The sequence below is a fragment of the Epinephelus moara genome, chromosome 13 (assembly GCF_006386435.1).
Source record: "Epinephelus moara isolate mb chromosome 13, YSFRI_EMoa_1.0, whole genome shotgun sequence".
Classification (NCBI taxonomy): Eukaryota; Metazoa; Chordata; class Actinopteri; order Perciformes; family Serranidae; genus Epinephelus; species Epinephelus moara.
Window position 1 is genome coordinate 10,528,348 of NC_065518.1, and position 20,273 is coordinate 10,548,620.

General features: G+C 40.2%; 2 protein-coding genes across 2 annotated transcripts in view; both read left to right on the top strand.

The window, feature by feature from the left end:
* Positions 1-10,591, top strand: part of LOC126399831 (5-hydroxytryptamine receptor 3A-like) — a 15,771-nt gene extending 5,180 nt beyond the window's left edge. The window contains exons 5-12 of the mRNA XM_050060123.1: positions 1,496-1,540; positions 1,685-1,794; positions 4,136-4,305; positions 5,708-5,865; positions 7,361-7,571; positions 7,664-7,840; positions 9,325-9,410; positions 9,508-10,591. Coding sequence (XP_049916080.1) covers positions 1,496-1,540; positions 1,685-1,794; positions 4,136-4,305; positions 5,708-5,865; positions 7,361-7,571; positions 7,664-7,840; positions 9,325-9,410; positions 9,508-9,738 — 1,188 coding nt within the window. The 3' untranslated portion in view covers positions 9,739-10,591. The remainder of the gene's footprint in view (positions 1-1,495; positions 1,541-1,684; positions 1,795-4,135; positions 4,306-5,707; positions 5,866-7,360; positions 7,572-7,663; positions 7,841-9,324; positions 9,411-9,507) is intronic.
* Positions 10,592-15,081: 4,490 nt separating this feature from the next.
* Positions 15,082-20,273, top strand: part of LOC126400227 (5-hydroxytryptamine receptor 3A-like) — a 7,313-nt gene continuing 2,121 nt past the window's right edge. The window contains exons 1-8 of the mRNA XM_050060787.1: positions 15,082-15,267; positions 15,529-15,573; positions 15,706-15,815; positions 17,414-17,583; positions 17,758-17,918; positions 18,500-18,710; positions 18,833-19,012; positions 19,188-19,273. Of these exons, the coding sequence (XP_049916744.1) occupies positions 15,082-15,267; positions 15,529-15,573; positions 15,706-15,815; positions 17,414-17,583; positions 17,758-17,918; positions 18,500-18,710; positions 18,833-19,012; positions 19,188-19,273 (1,149 nt within the window). The remainder of the gene's footprint in view (positions 15,268-15,528; positions 15,574-15,705; positions 15,816-17,413; positions 17,584-17,757; positions 17,919-18,499; positions 18,711-18,832; positions 19,013-19,187; positions 19,274-20,273) is intronic.

Here is a 20,273-nt window from a genome sequence, read left to right on the forward strand (position 1 = left end):
GCGCCCCCCTTTGGCCAATTGATGTAATATTGCTTCATTCGCATCCTCCCATGACCCTCTACCACTGTGCCAAATTTCACATTGATTGACCAAGTCAGTGAGGAGAAAAACGTGGAACACACCCACAGACAGAGTTTTCGTCATTATATAGTAAGATATGCGAGAGATACTATAAAATAAATTCTATAACAGATATGTACATAGCTGCTTTAAAAATGAAAAGCTGTAAAGTTCTGTGCAGGATGTGCAAAAGTTCATCATATATTCCGGCCTCTTTTTTGTCTTTACAACAAACTCAATTACAAAACAGATTTTTGGAAAAAAAAGTATAAATAATAAATAAGTATAACAAAAAAATTACCAAATCTTTAGTTGTGAGTATATCTCACACGCTTGGACTTGATATTGCCTTCTTGCTTTCTCTGGCTGTTCCTGTCTAACAGAGTGAAGTGTGACTGAGCCCAGATATTTATCACCACACAGAGTCAGAGGGCATGCTCTGCAAGTTTTACTGCAGCCAAACCACTAATCTTTTTAGCCCCTTTTCCGTTGAGCAGTACAGTATGGTACAGTTCGGTATGCTTTTTTTCTGTTTCCACTGTGAAAAGTTGTGGATGGTACCAATGGAACCGTTCCGTACCGTCCCCACTTTTGGTCCCCCCTCTGTTGGGGTACCTAGCACACAGATCTGGTACTAAAAGGTGGAGCTGTGAACACTGCAGTCTGTTGATTGGTCAACATTTTTAAATATCCCATGGAGAGAGACTCAGGTGCAGACTTCCATCTGTGTCACCGGTAATGAGGAAATACAGTGAGTGCTGGATGGAGCAGTGAGTAACAACAACCCCGCCCACATTTAAGAGCACTGTTTGCAGTGGAAACACTAGGGTCTAGGTACCATGTTCTAGGTACCATGTCTGAAGGGTTACTGTTGGTTCCAAAGGTACCACACTGAAAGTGTTTGGTGGAGACGGGGCTAAGGTCTCACAGAGGTATTTCCAGACAGGACTTCCAAGCCTGTCTATCACTTGATACTTGACACTTTATTATTATCGGCATGCAACACAGTTGGTGGTGAAAGTTTTCGTACAGTGCGGTAGCTCAGTTCCAATTCAAAGAAAAGAGCTAAGAGGAAAAGAAACAAGCAACAGGCAACATAAACCATTACAACAGCACGCACATAAGGGAAACACATGAATGGGAAAATATGTACAGTGAAAAATATGATGCGCACAGTTTAGTTCAGTTCCCCCAGGTTGTGAAGTAGCCCAACAGGCCAAAGGTACAATGACTGATGTACCAGTGTAAAACAGTGCGTACTGTAAATGCAGATTGAGATTTAAATGTTATAATCTATTATTTCAGAGCATTGTGCAGTCTGTGTGGAGGTATGTGTATGCATGTGCTCCCTGAGAGGTTTCTAGTTTAGATTTGACGTTGTCTGAAGTGTTCGTCTGGCTGGAAACATTTTCAAGATGTATTTTTGTGTTTACAGGTTGAAAAAGATCAGAAATTCATTCCTTATGTTTGGACTGTCATGGTGAGTGAGATGATAAAGACTGGAATTCTGTTGGGAAATGTTTTCCTTTATTTTTTTCCTGTCTAAGTGCCTTTTTAAATTGTGTCTCACTTTCTTTCTTTCCCTTTATGTTCCTGTTATGTGACCCCTGGTTTTCATCTGCAGAGGTGGCACAATGAATACATCTCCTGGGACCCAAATCAGTTTTGTGGCATTGATAATGTTTCTCTTCCTACTGACATTTTGTGGAAACCAGATCTCACTATTGAAGAAATGTAAGACACACAAACACACACACACACACACACACACACACACACACACACTGTGAGGACCCACATTGAAACAGTTCTTTCCCTCACCCTAACCTGAACCCAATTCTGAGTAAATGTTCTATGACATTTTATTTATTTTACTTGTAAATATTCTTCTAACCTGCTAATAACACCTTCATTTTAATTTACTACTTTATGGTGTGTGAGTTTTATTTTGAATTGTGCTTTTGCTTATTTTACACTGATTTCAAAACGATCTGATCTGGTATCAGCAATAACTGGTCCATGTTTTAACGTCCTTTCTTTGTCAATGTTGTCATAAAATTCAGTGTTTACCATCAAGCTGCCAGCTCATCATTAAAGCGATCCCTGACCGCTTATAGAATACATCCTGTGGATACCCTGGGATGCATCGTCAGTGATGCGTTCTAGGGTCATCGAGTGTTTCGGGTCTCTTCAAACATCAGACACCCTCACCCAGGTGACCCAGCCAGGGGTGATCAGTCCCTGGCTTGCATCCCAGCAGCAGTTGACCATGTAGCCTCCCTCCTCAGCCAGAGCAACCCAAGGGCTCCCTATATTCTTTATGGCCCTCTTCTTAGCCAGTCCCACTATCCCCAGCTTTGTGAGTACTCTGCAGGGTGACCGGCCTGCAAAGCCCCGACATCCCAGCCTAACAGGCTCACAGTGGGTGTTCCAGTCCTGCCTCCTGCACCGTTCCATCAGCTCCTGGTACTTGGCACGTTTTTGCTCCTTGGCTTCATCCATGCTCTCCTCCCAGGGTACAGTTAGGGTGCTTTCACACCTGCCCTGTTTGGTTTGGTTCAATCAAACTCAAGTTTGTTCGCCCCCTAAGTGTGGTTCGTTTGGGCAGGTGTGAACACAGCAATCACATTCGTGTGCCCATCAAAACAACCGAACCGAGACCTTCTTGAGGAGGTGGTCTCGGTTCGGTTATGAACTCTGGTGGTGTTCCGACCTCGATCTGAACCAACTGCAGTCACATGACACATTGTTTGGGTTAAACATGAGCATGTTACAGTCCTGGAGGATTATTAATGTGCACCTCCTCCTGTACTGCCTTAATATGCACATTCAGCACATCCAGTGCATCAAAACATTGTTTTCTAGTTGGAGCCGCGCCTCGTTTTCAAACTGTATGGTTTGACTAAAATGAACAATGACAGCAATATAGTCCACGATGAGCAGCGCTAAAATCAACCTGCGTAGTTGTCCCTCCATTGTGACATTAGAAAGTGTCACATTTATCTTGCAAGTGTACTCTTCTTCAACGTTTGCTTTACTTCCTGGATTTTTGCCATATGGAAATTCTGACCAATCAAGAGCAGCTTTCTCACACAAGGCATTTGATCTGGTCCACTTGTAAATGCTGCCGTGAGAACACAAACCAACTCTAGGCATTTATGGAACAAAATTAGTCCCTGATTTGGACCAAAGCAAGACAACTCTAGGTCTGAAAGCACCCTTAGTTCTACCATGATCATTTGTTTCGTGGAATCAGAAAAGATGACCATGTCTGGACAGAGGGTTTTCGAGGCGATGTGCTCTGGAAACCACAGCTGCTTGCCAAGATTAACACTCAGTTGCCAGTCGGCTGCTGAGGCAACTAGACCAGTTGCTGATCTTGGTTGTGGGATGTTTTTCTCTTCAGCCTAAACAAAGGTGATCGTCTTCGGGCGATGGTGTTTGCTGGTGGGAATGGCTGAGGTTACAGTCTCTGTAACTGCTTTCAGCACTTGATCATAACGCTAGCGGTAGCAGCCTTGTGCTATGGCCTTTGGGCAGCTACTTAAGATTTGCTTAAAGGATCCTCTTCCAGAGCACAGAGCACAAGATGGTATTTTGCTCTTGCCCCAGATATGGAGATTTTCCGGGCTTGGAAGGTCGATGTACACAGCCTGGATCAGAAGTCGGACTTGAAGTAGTCTGCCCGCAGGATGGTTTTCCTTGGGACTCTACGCTGCTCTGCAGATTCCCACTTCGTCCATGCTCCCTGCTGTTTTAGACCCACCATCTTGCTCACACTTTATTCTTCCACAGCTGCTTGAACCTTCTCTTGGAGAAGAAGACGCCTCTCTTTGCCCTTGGCTTTGCTGATTAGAGTCCTGGGGAAGTAATCAAGGCCAGCTCGGTCTCTGGCAAGTTACCTGACATAAAAATGATTTCAGTGAGTTCCACATAGTGAGGCATACAGATTTTGAATTTGGGAAAAATGAAACAGTGGTATTGGATTGACATAAGTGCATCTCTAGTTTTTAAAGCCTCCTGAAGCCATCATGTGTGTGTCTCTGTGTTCACATGTCTGTGTATTCTTGTACAGGACAGAGAAGGACAGAGCCCCTCCGAGCCCTTATCTTACCATCAATAATAAAGGATATGTTGAAGTCCAGAACGACCAGGTGCTGGTCAGCACCTGCAGGATGCACACTTACACATTCCCCTTCGACATACAGCGTTGCAACCTCACCTTCAAGTCTGTCATATACACCGGTGAGTGAGTTGTGTTCTCTACTGACCAATCAAAGGACTGTTTCTAGTATTTCTAGCTCCCCCTGTTAGTACCAAATCAGTATGCATGGTACCCCAACAGAGGGGTGACCAAAAATAGGGATGTAAGGAACCGTTCTATTGGTATCATCCAAACCTTTTCAATGGAAACAGAAAAAATGTGCACTGAACTGAACCGGACTGATGGGGAAGCTGTGAGTGGCTTGTCAAAGTTACCAGACTTCATTGAGATAAAAAGTGATTTAAGCTTGTTGAACACAGGACCTACTGGTCTACTGCTGCCTTGATCAAAAAGTTAATTTGTGTCATTGTATGACTTAAATCCCAGCTGAACCTGTTAATAATAACACAAACCAACTAAACGAGGCAGCGGGAGATCAGCAACTGCTGTTTCCAGCGATGGTAAATTTTTGTATTTCTCAATGGAGTCGAAGAGAGTGTTAAAACGGCTTTGCGATGGCGCCCCCTGTCTGTGCATTAAGCAGTCTTAATACTGTGTATATGGAGACAGAAAAAAATCTATTTAATTTTGCAGAAAGCACTAATATCACCATCCTATCATTGACTGACAGTGATGCTGATTGAAGCCGGATTTATGGTCGGTGCATTGAGTTAGTGGGAATCCTACTGTAAATCCCTACAGCGCAAGTTATAAATTTTGGTTTGCATTGGATTTTCTCCATTGATAATCACCACAATGCTAGACGAATGTATCATGCACGGTCATTGTGGTCTGAAATATATGTTTACGTTCTTTCATTCACTTTATGATATCAGTGACAGTGAGAGGGTTAGCCTTGTGTCATTAGTGAATATGGGACTATTGTTTTGTGGTTGCCATATTTTTACACTGTACGTGTCATTTACTGTGATCAGAGATTTTGCAGTGGAGATGGCTTTGTTAAATGTATGTTACTGCGTGGACACAGTGGGGCTTCAGCAAAAAACAGAGGTCCTTCACCGTAATGCAGCGCCTTCCAGCAATTGACTGCATTGGCCAATCAAATACACACAACTGCACATTCTGTTCTACACTCGATAGAAGCCAACCTGTCACCCTTTACAAAAAGAACCTCAGATTTTGAACTGTAAACCAAAATGACTTTCTTTCTAATGCTTTGTACTTTTCTCCAAGTATGACAACATGTCTTGTGGTACACCTTTGCCTGCTTTCAAAATCAATTGGTTTGGATGCTAAATGGTGTTCTCCTTAGGCTAACATCAAGTGGTTTGTCCTGGACTTACCCCTACCAGCTTGGCTGTGAATCAAACTTACACTGCCTCACTGTCTCCACCACACACCACCAAACTCCACTTATCATCCATTTCTTCATTGTTATCTCACCTCAAACAACCTTAGAAGTTCTTTTATCTCTTTCCTCAGCAAAGGACATTCGGCTCCAGTCGACGGACAACTCTTCAGAGGCCACAGAGTGTTCTCGTGAGGTGATGCGGACCCAGTACGAATGGCTATTTCTCAACATGACAGTCACTACCAGCAACGCCAGCAATACATTCGGCCAAGACATCGTCATTTACACTGTGCGTATAACTACATACAGATGCACACAGTGTAAAAAGTAACCTTGTCATCAAGCACTTTATTATCGATATTTTTTGATATTCATATTAACATGTCAAATTTGTTTGTCTTAACAATTAAAAATATAACAAATGCACGTTAAAATGGCAGAACATTTTTACCTGTTAAGATGAACAAATTTGACAAATTAATATCAATGTCAAAATAGATGTATAGAGCCTTATGTCTTTAGTTACTTTAACGATTTCAGGAGTTGTAGTTTAACATTTCCCTCTGTCTTTTATTCCTTATTTCCTTATTTCCATCCTTGTGTCCTTTGTCTTTCCCTATTTTTCCTTCTTCCTTCTTATTTGTCCTTTAAACTTTGCCTCATTTCTCTTCTGTTTTTTACCGTCTTTCTCTTTTCCCTCTTAATTCTTTTCTACTTTTCCTTCTTTAACTTAATATAAAAAGCCATGAAAGTTTATTTTCCTCAAGTATATTTTTCAGTGAACATCTGAGTGTAGAGCTTCTACTCCTTTACTGTACTTTTACTAGGGGAAGTACTTCACTACTCGAAAGATGGTCTTTTAGTAAAACCAGGCTGTCTATGCAGCAGAGACATGCACATACTTTAGAAATTGGTTGTTAGGTTAAGACAAACATTGTGGTTTGGCATTAAATAAGTACTTCTTTTTTACTAACATAATGTGACATATGCTGAATGACATATATCACATACAACATGTCACCGACATCACTTAACATGCTACACATCCTCAGCATCGTACATTCCCAGGGATATCAATGCTGATTGGCTATTGCGGCATAAATCGGTCACTGAAGTTAAGATTTTTCAACTCTCGCAAATAAGCGTATGACCTGGACTCGCTTCATTCGTGCTACTGAATTCTCGTATTTTATGTCATTCGCATCATGTTCATTGCGCTGCCCGGCGGGAATTCGCATCTAATCTGTCTTTATATTGACATGTAATTTACTCGCGTTAACTGTTTTATTCACGCCCTGTGTGAACACAACATTAGTAGCTCTTTATGCTATGTTGCTTCACTTTCTCCTTCTGCTCCTCTAATAATTATCACTGCCACTAGAGGGCACCAAATTACAATTAATGCAAGTATGGGTCGCACAGTGGGAGCAGGCTGGAAAATACAAAAAAACAATCTCTACCTTGAGCAGCAACCCTACAGCCGGCAAAAACCCGCTGGATGATGTGGTGGATTTGAGCTGGGAGATGAGCAGGGAGATCTGGGCGCTGGTAAGATTAAGGGAAGTTTACTATAGTTTATTTATGCATAATACCCACGCTGTTGATGCAAAGCTGGTTAAAAATTGGCAAAGTATCCCTTTAATGACTTTGTTGATTCTTTTGACACTGCAGACTTAAGCACATCGGAGCAGATCACTTTGTTGTTGCAAGCTGTGTACTACAGATTATTTCAAGCTGCAGGAGGAGGAACATCAACCATCTGACGCTTTGACATCATCTCACAGATCACCATGAAGAGGCGGTCTCTCCTCTACATTGTCAACTTCTTGGTACCCGTCTTGTTCTTCTTGTGTCTGGACTTGGCCTCCTTCCTGATCTCAGACAACGGGGGCGAGAAGCTCAGCTTCAAGGTCACTGTGCTGCTTGCTGTCACTGTGTTACAACTTATCCTGAATGAAATTCTGCCTGCCTCGTCAAACAAGATTCCTCTCATAGGTAAAGGCGATCAAAGTCAGTCCTTTATTGGACCACATACACTAACTCAATGAGTAGTTGTCTACATTAATGATGCTGCCTGCCCCTCCTAGCGGTCTACTGCATTGGGATTTTTGCTCTGATGCTGCTGAGCCTCCTGGAGACAATTTTCGTAATGCATCTGATGGAAAAAGACTCTGCATCCCGAGAAGAAGACGCAGATAAAGACCAAAGCCTGAGTGAGGACTGTAACAAACAGGGCAAAGCCAACATCCACGGCTGTCATGGGGGTAAGACCTGTAGCCAGTTGCATCAGCTGTTTTTATTTTCAAAACTGGCCTTGTTAGGAATAACAAGTGTCCTTAGTAGTTACTTGTCCTTATCAATGACTGTATATAAAGATGGACAACCTTCTTCAACTTCCTCCCCCGTTAAAAAACAGATCCTGAATATCCTGGATACAGCAACTGCCACCATGTGCTGGTGATGTCATGTGGAGCCAGATTCTGCAGAGTAGCGATCTCCACAGTATTAAGTTCCCACCATGCGACCCATAGCGAGCAGGGCCAACACACTGATTGGCACAGACATGGTTCTTTTCTGAGGGGCTTAATTGCAGGGCTTATTCAATATTTTCTCTAGTTGTGAGTTTACCATCAGAACCCTTTAATTTAACCACCAATTTAACTAATTTAAATGTTTTGTTTCCTGTTGGTCCAGAAATTAAATTAGATTTGCATTTTTTAAAATTCAATCCACCATCCAAGAATTTGTAAGCAATAAAATTTGTGTGTAGGAGAAAACCGCACTGACGTCATTTAATAGTCACGTACTAATACTTGAAATTATCCTCTAAGGCCCTGATCACACAGGATGTATTTTAGCAACTGGAGGTGCCTTTTTGTAATTGCTTTAAATGAGAATGAAGCTTTTTTCTCATGTTTTTTGCGATGCGCTCTGGTCTGGCGTTTTTGCCGGAATGCTCTGAACTCCTTGAGTTGAAAAACCTTCATGTTGTTACACCAGACTAGATTGCTTGTTGTGAGGCTTGATGGTGGGTTATTGCCTAAATTCATCTAGCAGTATTGTGATGTTTTCAGTAGTTTAATATCGCAACAGCTCCAAACACTACTAAGGCTTAGGGCAAACTCTTTTGTTACCTGGCTGTCCATGAAGACAGGCCTCAGGGAGACGTGGATGCTGCTCTGCAGGGCGCTTGATTAAAGTGCGTTAACTGTGGTGACTCTCACAAAGGTTTTTGGTGAGGGACGGGCAGGGGCTCTTGTGGTCTGGCAGAATATGGATGTCGGGCATTATAATACACTGTTAGTGGAGAATTGATGGCATGGCCAAATTTAAAAACTAAAATAATAAATTAGAAAAAGAAATAGAAAAGAAATGTCTTGCAAAAAAGGGGTCTTATCTAGTCAGAGGACAAAAGGGCAAGTGCCTAAGCACCACCTGGGGTCTACCTGTGCATGTGCCTGCTGACTTGACCAAATGATAAAACTAACCTGTTAAAATATGACTTGTTTACTGTAATTAAAAGCGTATAAGAGGTACCTATGATGGAACGTGGTCGACAATGTGACCTGACAGTTAACTGAAAACTTGTTTAACAATTATGTAAACAAAGAGACCTAGAAATGGATTGGCAAAAAAGCTGATGCAACCCCATCTAGAGGCATATTCTTCTATTTCTTTTGCTGTTATATGTTTTTATATATGCTTTTTAATTGTATTATTTTAATTTTGGGAAAAACTGTCTTTTCAGGGATGCACAAATGGACTGACTGTGCGTGTATCTTTGATGTGTCTACTGGTGAAACTCCGTCTGAACTGCTGCCTGTGGCCAAAGAGGTTAGAATGCTGTTTCGCTTTAATCACACTGGACACAAAATACTGAATGTCTGCTGATAATGTTACAATCGATACTTGTATAAACCTTTTTTTGCAGGGCAACAGCAGCAAACTGATAGAGGAGTACCATGCCTTGGAGAAGCTCTCAGATGAGCTGAAGGAGATGGAGAAAACCCTGTCCCAGCTCCTCAGCAACAGGAAGGAAGAGGAGAAGCCCGGCTACTGGACCAGAGTGGCTAAAAAAGTCAACAGAGTTTTCTTAATTTTCTATTTAACAGTGGTGTGTCTGTTTTTAATTGTTATCTTTATCAAATGGAACACTGCGTAGAGGTGATCGTTGCTACATCAAGATAACATGGTAATTGTTTCCTTTGTCTCTTTTTTGCCTCAGAAAGAGAGAAAGGAAACACTTTTTTGCTTTCTTTGCATTTAGCTGTATCATCCGCACATGGACCCACAGGGGAAAATCAAAACTAAATTTATTTGCTGACTAATGACAAGTCATTCTGTAATTCACTGTTCTGATTACAGAGCCTCCACCCCTCATCACTGTCAGTAACTATCACACCTGCTCCCACCTGGATCTATCCTATCCACTGATCCTATTGGTGCTCAGCTCTGTTTAAGCGCTGAACACTGAACAATGGTTTTATTTTTCATTTATTGCTCTGCTGGAAGACGTGCACTCACATACTCTGCATGTTGTACACAATGCTACATCAACATGTGTCGCATATACACAGAATGAACTGGCCTGGTTGTTTTGTAAAATCAAAGTACACTAATCTGACATCTAATATTTACATGTCTTTAGCAAGTAATATGCACAATCTTTACGTATTGTACATGCTTTCACAGGTTGTCTAGATTCTTGCAGAAAACTTAAACTTAAAGAACTTTTAAATATTTATGTCACGTTTCCTTCTGAGGAAATGTGGTGCAGTGTAGTGAATGCTGTTTACTAAAGGCCTGATCACACAGGACGCGAGGCACGCAGCATTGCCTTTTTTAAAAAAAAGAATAATCAAATGCTTGTAGTAAAAAAAAAAAAAATGCCCACTGCGCCTTCTTATTGTTGCCAGGCAACCACCCCTTCACCTCCTAACACTCCTGTGTAATCAGTGTACTGATTATGTATTTATTTATTTCGTAGTAATTAGTATCTGGTCCCTAAAATGTTGAGGCAGAGGGTACTTGCTGTAGCTCCCCAGCAAGCAATAGTCGTGCTTTAAACGTATTGGCTATATTTAGCTCCGATTTAGTCTAGCTACATGTAACCCAAATCTAGCCGATTTAATTTTGAAATTGATTAAATGTAATTTTCGCCATTGCAGATGGTGTGCGGTATGATATTCAATCACGTATGGAGAGTCAACAGTAATTAAAATATGTTTATCTCCATTTTTTGGACATGGTCTCTACATAGCCGTATAATTGATGACGTCTACACTTTGGCTATGGTTAGACGTCTACCAAATTTTCACTGACAGCCCAAATTCAGCCGTGATTTAGCCTAGACGTCAGGTCTTCATGTAGACGGCTATTAGACATTTTTTAAACCAAAAAATGCTTGCTGGGTCTGGTTGAGGGTGAGAAGTGCCTCCAGCTGCCAAAACGCTCGCTGTATGATCAGGGCCTTAGCTGATGTTACGCCATGATGTATTGAATTAATTTTGTGATCTGTTGTATGCACAGTAATGGCTATGAAAACATGTATCAGACTTTTCATATCGTACAAATAAACAACTAAATCATTTATTTTTTCCCTCATGAAATGCACACACACACACACGTACTTGTTTTTGTCAGTTATGGGGACCGCTGTTTTTTTAATTGCTTGTAAGGACCACCTTTTTTGTGTGGACACACAGTTGAATTTTACTGTGCCAATTACAGGTGTGCTCGGCAGTAAGTGGAATCACTGTGTACAGACCGAATCATCAGGACGTTGTATTAACAACATGAGTGACTTCCTGGTAGACAACTGGCTATTTATTACAAGTGTAGTGATATGTAAAATCGGCAAACGTCTTTGTAACTAACCACCAGCCATACCAGTGGAAGTTAGCAGTCAATTATATCAGTGATCAGTTACAGTTGTTGATATCTGTTGTCATTTTCAGTCGTAACTGTAAGGTTTAAAGATATAAAGTCAAACACTGTAAGCCGATCTGATGTTTCAGCTGTGCTTATTTTATGTACCGTGTTGTTATCATCTCTGATGAACCAAATCTGCTGGTATGGAAGCTGAGCAATGCACCGCTGTGGATGGGGCAGCAGCAAAATGTATTTTAGCCAGCTAAAACAAATATCAATGTAAGTGTATGCTATATTTAAATAAATTTTCTACCCAGACGCTATGGTAAAAAGACACTGTGTTTCAGTCAGTGCAATTGCATGATCTCTAAAATTCACTTTGGGTTCCAAGTTGCTGTGGTGTCCACTGCAAGCGTGATTACTTTGTTAGGATGGCTGTTACGGTAGAAACACACCTAAAGCAGCAAGCTGAGCATTACTGCAGACTGATTATCATTGTCTATAGAGTTGTGAATTGGCAGTATGGTGCTTGTTCTCACGATATTTCGGCCACGCTTTGGGAAGCAGAGCTAGATGGTAAACAAACATGGCACCACACCGGTAAGGTAAGACAACACGTTTACATGTCGTTTTCTACATGTTCTCTGACATTTATCCTAACGATATGAGGCGGTCTTTGTGGGAAAAAAAGCTTGTTTAGTGGACTAACTTTGCACTTGAAGGTTGCCTGTGCACTTAAGTTTTAACAGGTCTGACGCTACTATGCGCCCCGGCTGTATCTAGGCTAACGGCTAACATGCTAACTATTATTTTTATGTCACTAGTCACTTGAAACAAATTTAGGACGATAGGAGACAGGTTGAAATAAACCGAAATTTCCCTTTAAGCCATGTTTAATGTGTGTTTAATGTGTGTTTTAAATCAACTAAACTTTACAGCACTTCACAGAAACCTCCACCGCTGACTAGTGTTTTCGAGGTGTAACTGCAGAGTGACACAGACACACCACTGCACAAGTATAAATGGGTTACGGCTTTGATCAGCGGATATAATGTGACTTGGGATGTACGCCAAACGCTGGCTCTGTTATGCAGCAGATCCAGCTGTGCCGCCCATAGGTGCCGCTGTCATCAGAAAAGGACGTCACTTTACGTGACGCTTCAGAGTAAGGCCGTCTCATGTCTCTTATCAGCAATCCTCGCTCCTCACTCCTAACTCCTGACTCCTTAAATGTTTTCCTAAGTGGGAGGGACTAAACAGTTAGGTAAGGTGGCTAGGTTAGGTGGTTGGCAGTAATTTTAAGGGCCTTGGGATGTACCCCCTGTATTGTAAATAAATCTAAATTGTGTACGTTAGTGTATGCTTCAGATAAGACTTCTAAAAAAAATTAAACAGCCACAACAGTGGAAGCAAGAAGTAAAAAGCTTTTGGTTTGATGGCATCATCAGTCATTAGACTAATGAGACTGATGGACATTAAATTTGCCCGCCCCCCCCCCCCCCCCCCCCCCCCCCTCCCTCCAGTACAAGGCGGTGATATTATTACTGTCACACACATTTCCAGTCAACACAGAGAAGACAGGCACACTCATTAACTGTGCAGACCTCCCACAGTCATGATGCTTGCAGGTTTCCTCCTTCTGCTCCTCTTCACAGGTAAGCTGGAACAATTCTGTATGATGCATGCAGCTGTGACATTTCTGTTGTCACCCCAATATGATGGAGGTGAATGGAGCTTTGTTATACAAACTAAAAAAAAAAAAAAAAAAATCTGTTCACAGTTTGGAGTAACAGGAGGCCTTGCTGTTGATTTTTTTTAACTGTCATTTTGATCTCCAGAAATAAAATCCCATTCACATTAATTATTTCAGGGTTCAGGCAAAAATCTCAGAAAGGGATATCTTAAAACCAATTTAACCAAGCAGAGCAAAGTGAGAAAGTATTTAGTAAATCTGATTAATGACCCTACTTTTTTATTTTCAAAGTTACATGTTTTAGGATGTCAATAGACACTGATAAAATATCAAAATTGTGTTTTGAAAGAGATTTTGCCAACAGTTAAACCTTTATGCTCTTCTGTCAGGTGGAAGTGCCTCAAATTACTCAGAGCAACTGGAGCCTCTTCATGATCAACAGTCCAATCATAAACACTCCAAAAGTGCAGAGTAATTACATAAATGAATATTTATTCCTATAGCACTGGCATTTTAGACACTCACCTGGTCATAACTATTTTGGATCTTTTTGAAGTTGGTTGTTTTTGTGTGTAGTAATAAAACTAGAGATGTGTGACTAGTGTAAAATGTAAATGGAAAAAGCACTTCACAGAAGATGGCATGGTCTGTTTTGAATGCATGAGGACTGGCCTAGGCTGACATTGTGATTCCAAGCGTAGATTATTGTCCCATTGCAATGCTGGTTTTACTGGCCCATAAAATTGTGCTCCTGGCCTTAATTCAATCAGCATCCATTAAGACAATGTGTAGCAGATCAATCTCAAATGGAGTGCCCTTTTTAAACTTAACTAAATGTAAAAATGCTTACATTAATAAATAAATAAATAAATAAAATGAAATCATTAGTGGACTGATGAAATAAAACCCAGCAGTCCTGCCAACACCCATCTCATAATGGCTTTTCAGTGACCACAAGCACTGGATATTATTACTACTGCAGATATTTGTGAGCTGGTGTTGTTCAGTGTTTGATAAAAAGTTCAGAGGCAGTGGATCCCTCCCCACAGTGACTACTGTTTGTCATTTCTGTCAATTAGAGCACATACAGTAAATCTGATGTCCACAAAAAACATGAGATCTGGTGCTAAGAGTCGCTCCTAGTGATGAAATTCTAAGGAAATTCTTAGAGTTGTAAGGTTTTCTAAAAAAAAAATCCCTTTAAAGTTAAGACAAGGTCCTTCTAAAGATAAAAGTTATTCACAAAGGATCTTAGACCTTAAAAGAGCTCCTAAGGTGAAAATCTGTTAGGAGCAGGGAGGAGGACTTTTAAGAGTCTTAAGAGTTTCTTAATCAAAGGAGAAAATGGTGGAAACACAAAGAGGTCAGAGAAATATTCTCCAAACGCTGGATGACAGTAAGGAAATTAAATACCACAGATTAGATTGTGCAGGCATAATATATATTGTCGATGTCATTAGGGATACACACACATTTCCCACCTGACACCATAACGGCAAAAATAAAATGATTGCAACAAGATATTTGAGAAACTGGAAAAATGCAGCAGTGCAGCAGTGATGACTTGAATCTGTCTCAACCTTCCATCAGCAGAGTGTTCACACTAATAATGACAACACTTTCACAGTCAGCAGTTCATTTCATTTCCACTGGGTGTCCACACCTTGCAGGTCAGCACAGGGGTGTGTCTGTGACAACCAATCATATCTCTTAAAAGAATGCATCATGCCTAGCAATGGGGTCGACCACACCTCCTCACTGAGGTAAAAGTTTCTGTCCCTTCCTCGCTCAGAGTTGCTCTAAGAACTTTCCTAAATCACTTCTAAGCTAAGACTCCTTACTAAAAGTTTTTAGCCTAAGTTAGGAGCTTTCTGAGAGGATTCTCAGAATGTTTGTAAAAATGAACATTTGTTTATTTACTACCTTTAATAAATAAACTCAATGTGTCTTGATGTTTCCGCTGTAGATGGGATGTACTCTGAGGGTAACTGCAGTTATCAGGATCTTTTTAAATACTTGAACCTGACAAAGAACAATGACCTGTACACCATGGTCCGACCAGTTAAACACTACAAAGTTACTACATGGGTTGACCTCAAAATGGTGATCTATGGCATCCTGGATGTGGTGAGTTTCCTGTCTTTATGTCTTTTATGTTTTCGGGTTGTCCGTCCGTCCATCCATCTGTCTGTCCTAAAGTGATTTAAAAAAAAAAATTAGTTATGTTCTGACCTGATCGCATTGCTATCAATGCGTTAATGCTGACAGCCCTATTACTAACTAAAGTGTTGTTTGTGATATATGATATATGAAGTGTAATGTCTGCGAACATGTATTTTACATTAAAACTGAAAGATTTTTACGCACATTGTATTTCTTTGCTCACAGAGGGAGATCGACCAGACTTTGGTTCTTTACGTCTGGATTTATATGGTGAGTTCTCTCTGAGATAGTCACTTTTGATTATTCTCAAATTGTTTACTTTAAATTAAATCTTTTCATTCTTTCTTTCTCTCTCTCTTTTCTACCTTTGTGATCCCCTCCCTCGAATGTTTTCCTGTTTAGAGTTGGAACAATTACCACATTAGGTGGCATCCAGATATGTTCTGTGGACTTAATCATGTATTATTTCCTACTGAAGTTATGTGGAAGCCAGATCTAATTGTTGAAGAGATGTAAGTTTTGAATGTGCGTGCTTGCTCTCACACTCACAAATCCACATACACTCACAACAATAACTGTTGATAGAGCATCATATACTGCAGCATAATGATGCAAAACTCAGGGCATTTGGATGCCAAAACATTTATACAGCAGGGTTAAACACACATGTTTTTATCTAATAAAATCTATCACATAAATGTATTGTATTTCACTGTGCACTGACTTCTAAAAGTCTGAAACACAACTCTATCAGAACCATTCAAGATTTAATCACACCCACTAGTGGCTCCATCACGTCAAACTCTTGTATTAAAAAACTGTTCCAACACGCAGATTGTAGTGGACATGTTATCAAAGATACCATTTGAATGTTTTTAATAGGTATGTCAGGCAAAATTTAGGAGAAATGTTACATTCAGAAACAGAATCACTTTAACTGTACATGTACAAGAAACTTTACTCTCAATGTTCTTACATAGAAATAGACATAACGCCATGAATGAGGACCACAAAGCTGAGCACATATTGAACCATTATGTTTATACAAATACGACATATATTGGAAACAGCTTATAATGATCGTATCTGTCTGGGTTAAATTAATTACTGTAAGTGGATGATAATTATAACTGATTTTTTTCTTTATTTCTCCATCAGATTACCATCCAACTTACATTTGTATATTCATATATATATATATGAATATAAAGTAATGAAATGGACAGAATTGTATTGACTGCTTTAAAAACACAGTACAGCTATTTCATTATGGGGGCATTATGTGACTGGGTATTATCAATTCACTTAACTTAGGGTTAACAAATGTATCCTAACTGGTAACTATATACAGATGTGGAAGTGTAAATGTGTGTGTGTTTGTGTGTGTTTGTGTGTGTGTGTGTGTGTGTGTGTGTGCAAAGACAGAATGGCTGCCTGAACTCACAATATCTAAGGCCTGTAGGACAAAATGGGGGGACCAGGTAAAACTACAAAGAAAAGGGTGAAGTCACAACTAGGGAGGCATGTGAACGGTCACATGACAATAGAGCATGTGAGAGTAGAAGCTTTAACTTCCTTCTCCGCATGTGTAATCATGTTAAAAGCCAAATTAGACTATATGTGTATATGATCTATGATGTATAAAGGTGCCAGGTTAGTAAAAATGGAGTTTAGTTGCATGGAAGACTGTCTCTGTGAAGCATTAGCTAACTAACATTAGCTTAATTTTGGCAAGGCCAACTACCCAATAAGCTGACTACAAAAAGATCACAACAATAACAAATTGAAAAACATCAAATCAATGCACCCTACACATACGTTGACAAAAGTTAAAATTCTTGCTTAGCCTGTACTATTGAACAAATGCTGTGCCCAGTTGTTATGTTACCAGTCCTTAAATAAAAGGTGGCTTATTTGTGCTGCTTGTTAGGTGCCAGTTTTCTGCTGTGGATGAGCCTGGCTTAGAAGAGCTGTGGTTCCAGTGCAGTCTTTGCTGTGCTGTATTCCAGTGGTGCAGATCAGAGGAATCTTGTTACCAGATAACAAGATCCCTTGGCTTTTCAATTAGCACCACCACTTTGCCATACTGTGTTTGTTTGTTTTCATACAGGACAGAGAAGGACAAGGCCCCTCCAAGTCCTTATCTCAGTGTTACATATCAGGGTTGGGTCGAATATAGGAATGATCAGGTGCTGGTCAGCACCTGCAGGATGCATGTTTACAAATTCCCCTTCGACATTCAGAGCTGCAACCTCTCCTTCAAGTCTGCTTTACACTGTGGTAAGCTTGTAACCTGTCTAAAAGTGTCTTGACACTAATCTGAGGTGTGTTTATATGTGTGCTGTAATCATTTTTACAGTTAATTGTCACATGAACGCACACTAACAGACATCACTACATTCAGTCTGTCTATGTTGACTTGACAAGACACCAGTCTTTTATTTTTCCCCTCAGATGACGAAATAAAATTTAAAGCCATCCTAAATGCTTCAAAGATCGCAGAGTGGTCTCGTGAAGTGATGCAGAACCAGTACGAGTGGCTGTTCATCAACATGACTGTCCGAAACAAAACTGTCAACACTTTTGGCTACAACCAAAGCATGATCGTTTATACAGTAAGTATTCTCAGATACAAACAGATACAAATAGAAACTTTTTTCCACCTCAGTGTGTCTCAAGTAAGTACATGTTCTTCTATGTTGGGTATTTGAGTACATTTTACTGTTAATACATTTGTCCGTCAGCAAACATCTAGATGTAGACTGTTCCAATTCAACTTTTCATCAAACCTGCAATAACCGATTTATTTATTTGTGGCACTGGGGCAGTGGGAAACCAGCTGCGAAGGCAATGTTGACATATCATCACCTTTTAGATCAATAAAGTAAACAGTTAGGGAAGAGCTGCATACCGTAAAACTTCAATTAATAGCCCAGGCTGTTCATTGCTTAAATCACTGAACTCAACAGGCGTTTATTTGGGACAGGCTTTTAATTCCTTTCACACAAAACTATTGCTCAGCAAAGATGGGAAAATATATCAATTTGAGCCTAATAGTAAATAGATTGAAGGCTCCTTAACCACTGCAGACACAAATAGATTGCCTTTTTTTTTTGCAACTTGTGTGCTTTGTCGAAATATATGAGAAGAAGATTAAACAACTGAAATTTGAAAAAAAAAAAAAATACAATCACAGATCACCATGAAGAGGCGGTCTGTCCTCTACATTGCCAACTTCATACTACCCATCCTGTTCTTCTTCTGTCTGGACTTGGCCTCCTTCCTGATCTCGGACACTGGTGGTGAAAAACTCAGCTTCAAGGTCACTGTGCTGCTTGCTGTCACTGTGATGCAGCTTATTCTCAATGACATTTTGCCTTCCTCTTCAGACAGGATTCCACTTATAGGTAAAGAAACTCATAGTCATTACTCTATCCGACTTCGTTTTATATGAGCAGGAACAGCACATATGTTGAGTCAATGTGTGGTTATTTTCATCCACATTAATGATACGGCCTTCTCTCTTCAGCGGTCTACTGTATTGGAATATTTAGTTTGATACTGCTGAGCCTCCTGGAGACAATTTTGGTGATGTATCTGATAGAGAAGGACTCTGAATCCAAAGACAATGAGGAAGATGAAAACCAGAGCCTGAGTAAGGAATGTGGAGACAAACAGGGCAAAGCCAACATACATAAATATGATAGAGGTGAGATTAAGTGCAAGTTAAACCTCTGGATATTAACTCTGTCTCCCATTGTTGTTCAGTTTTCCACTGCTGGTATCATATTTTACTAATATGATTGGAATAGAGACACACTTACAACTTGCATTACATCATGTTGAATATGCTACAACTTTCTGTGTCGATCATATCCTTTTAGGAGGGAAGAAATGGATGCACTGTGCTTGTGTCTGTGATGTGTCTGCTGATGAGTCTCCATCTGAACTGCTGTCGGTGACCAAAGAGGTTAGAATTGGATTTTATTTTAAAATTCGACCAAATAATAAAAAACAAAACAAACAAAAAACAGGACAGCATAACAGTTGTTGACAGTATGTTCTTTGGGTTATTCAGAGTAACACTGATTTCTGGAAAGAGATTTTGCTAATGGCTTTTTTAACACGATTATTTGACCACAATGAGCAAAATATGATTCACACCCATTGTATTGGGAAGGAGGCAGAAATCTCAGAGATATCTCAAAACCAAAAACTATCTCAAAACTGTCTGCACAACAAGATATCACTAGAGACACCAGAGAAAATATGTTTGTAATTTGGATGAACCAACTCTTCTATTCTCATTACAATGGACATAAAAACTGGAATGTCAAATGTAGTACCTTACAATCTGATAAGGTTCTATATCTTGTTAAAGGGGAAGTTTTGTTTTTTACGACCAGGGGCCTCATTTATAAAGCTTGCTTATGCACAAAACGGGGCATGAAAGTGGCGTACGCCACTTACCACGCAAAGGTTGTGATTTATAAAAATAAACTTGGCGGGAGAATGTGCGCACCTGTAAGCAAACTCTGAGTCATGCGTGCGCACATTTTGGAAGACACTGGGAAGTGGCGACGCAGACGGCGAGGTGGAGAAGTGGAGTCAGATTTTTATTGATGTCTCACACAAATTTAATGTCACACTATATCCACCTTAGATCCACGTTATTATTGAAATTAAATCCAGCAGCCTTATTTTGCGCTTGGAGTGAATGATAATTGTTTCATAAAAACGCTGTAAAATCCAACTCAAATCCTGAATTGAAATTCTTTCTAAATACATATTTAATCCGTACTGCCTCTAACGTCTCATTGTCCACTCTGTGAGGGCAGGAGGGGGAGAGGATGGCGCGACTGCATGGAATATATTTATTTATTTATTTATTTAGCTAAATATTTCCAGTGCATTTATCATGTCTCGAAATACAGCCATTAAGCACAACCGTTACACTCATTTCATCAGCC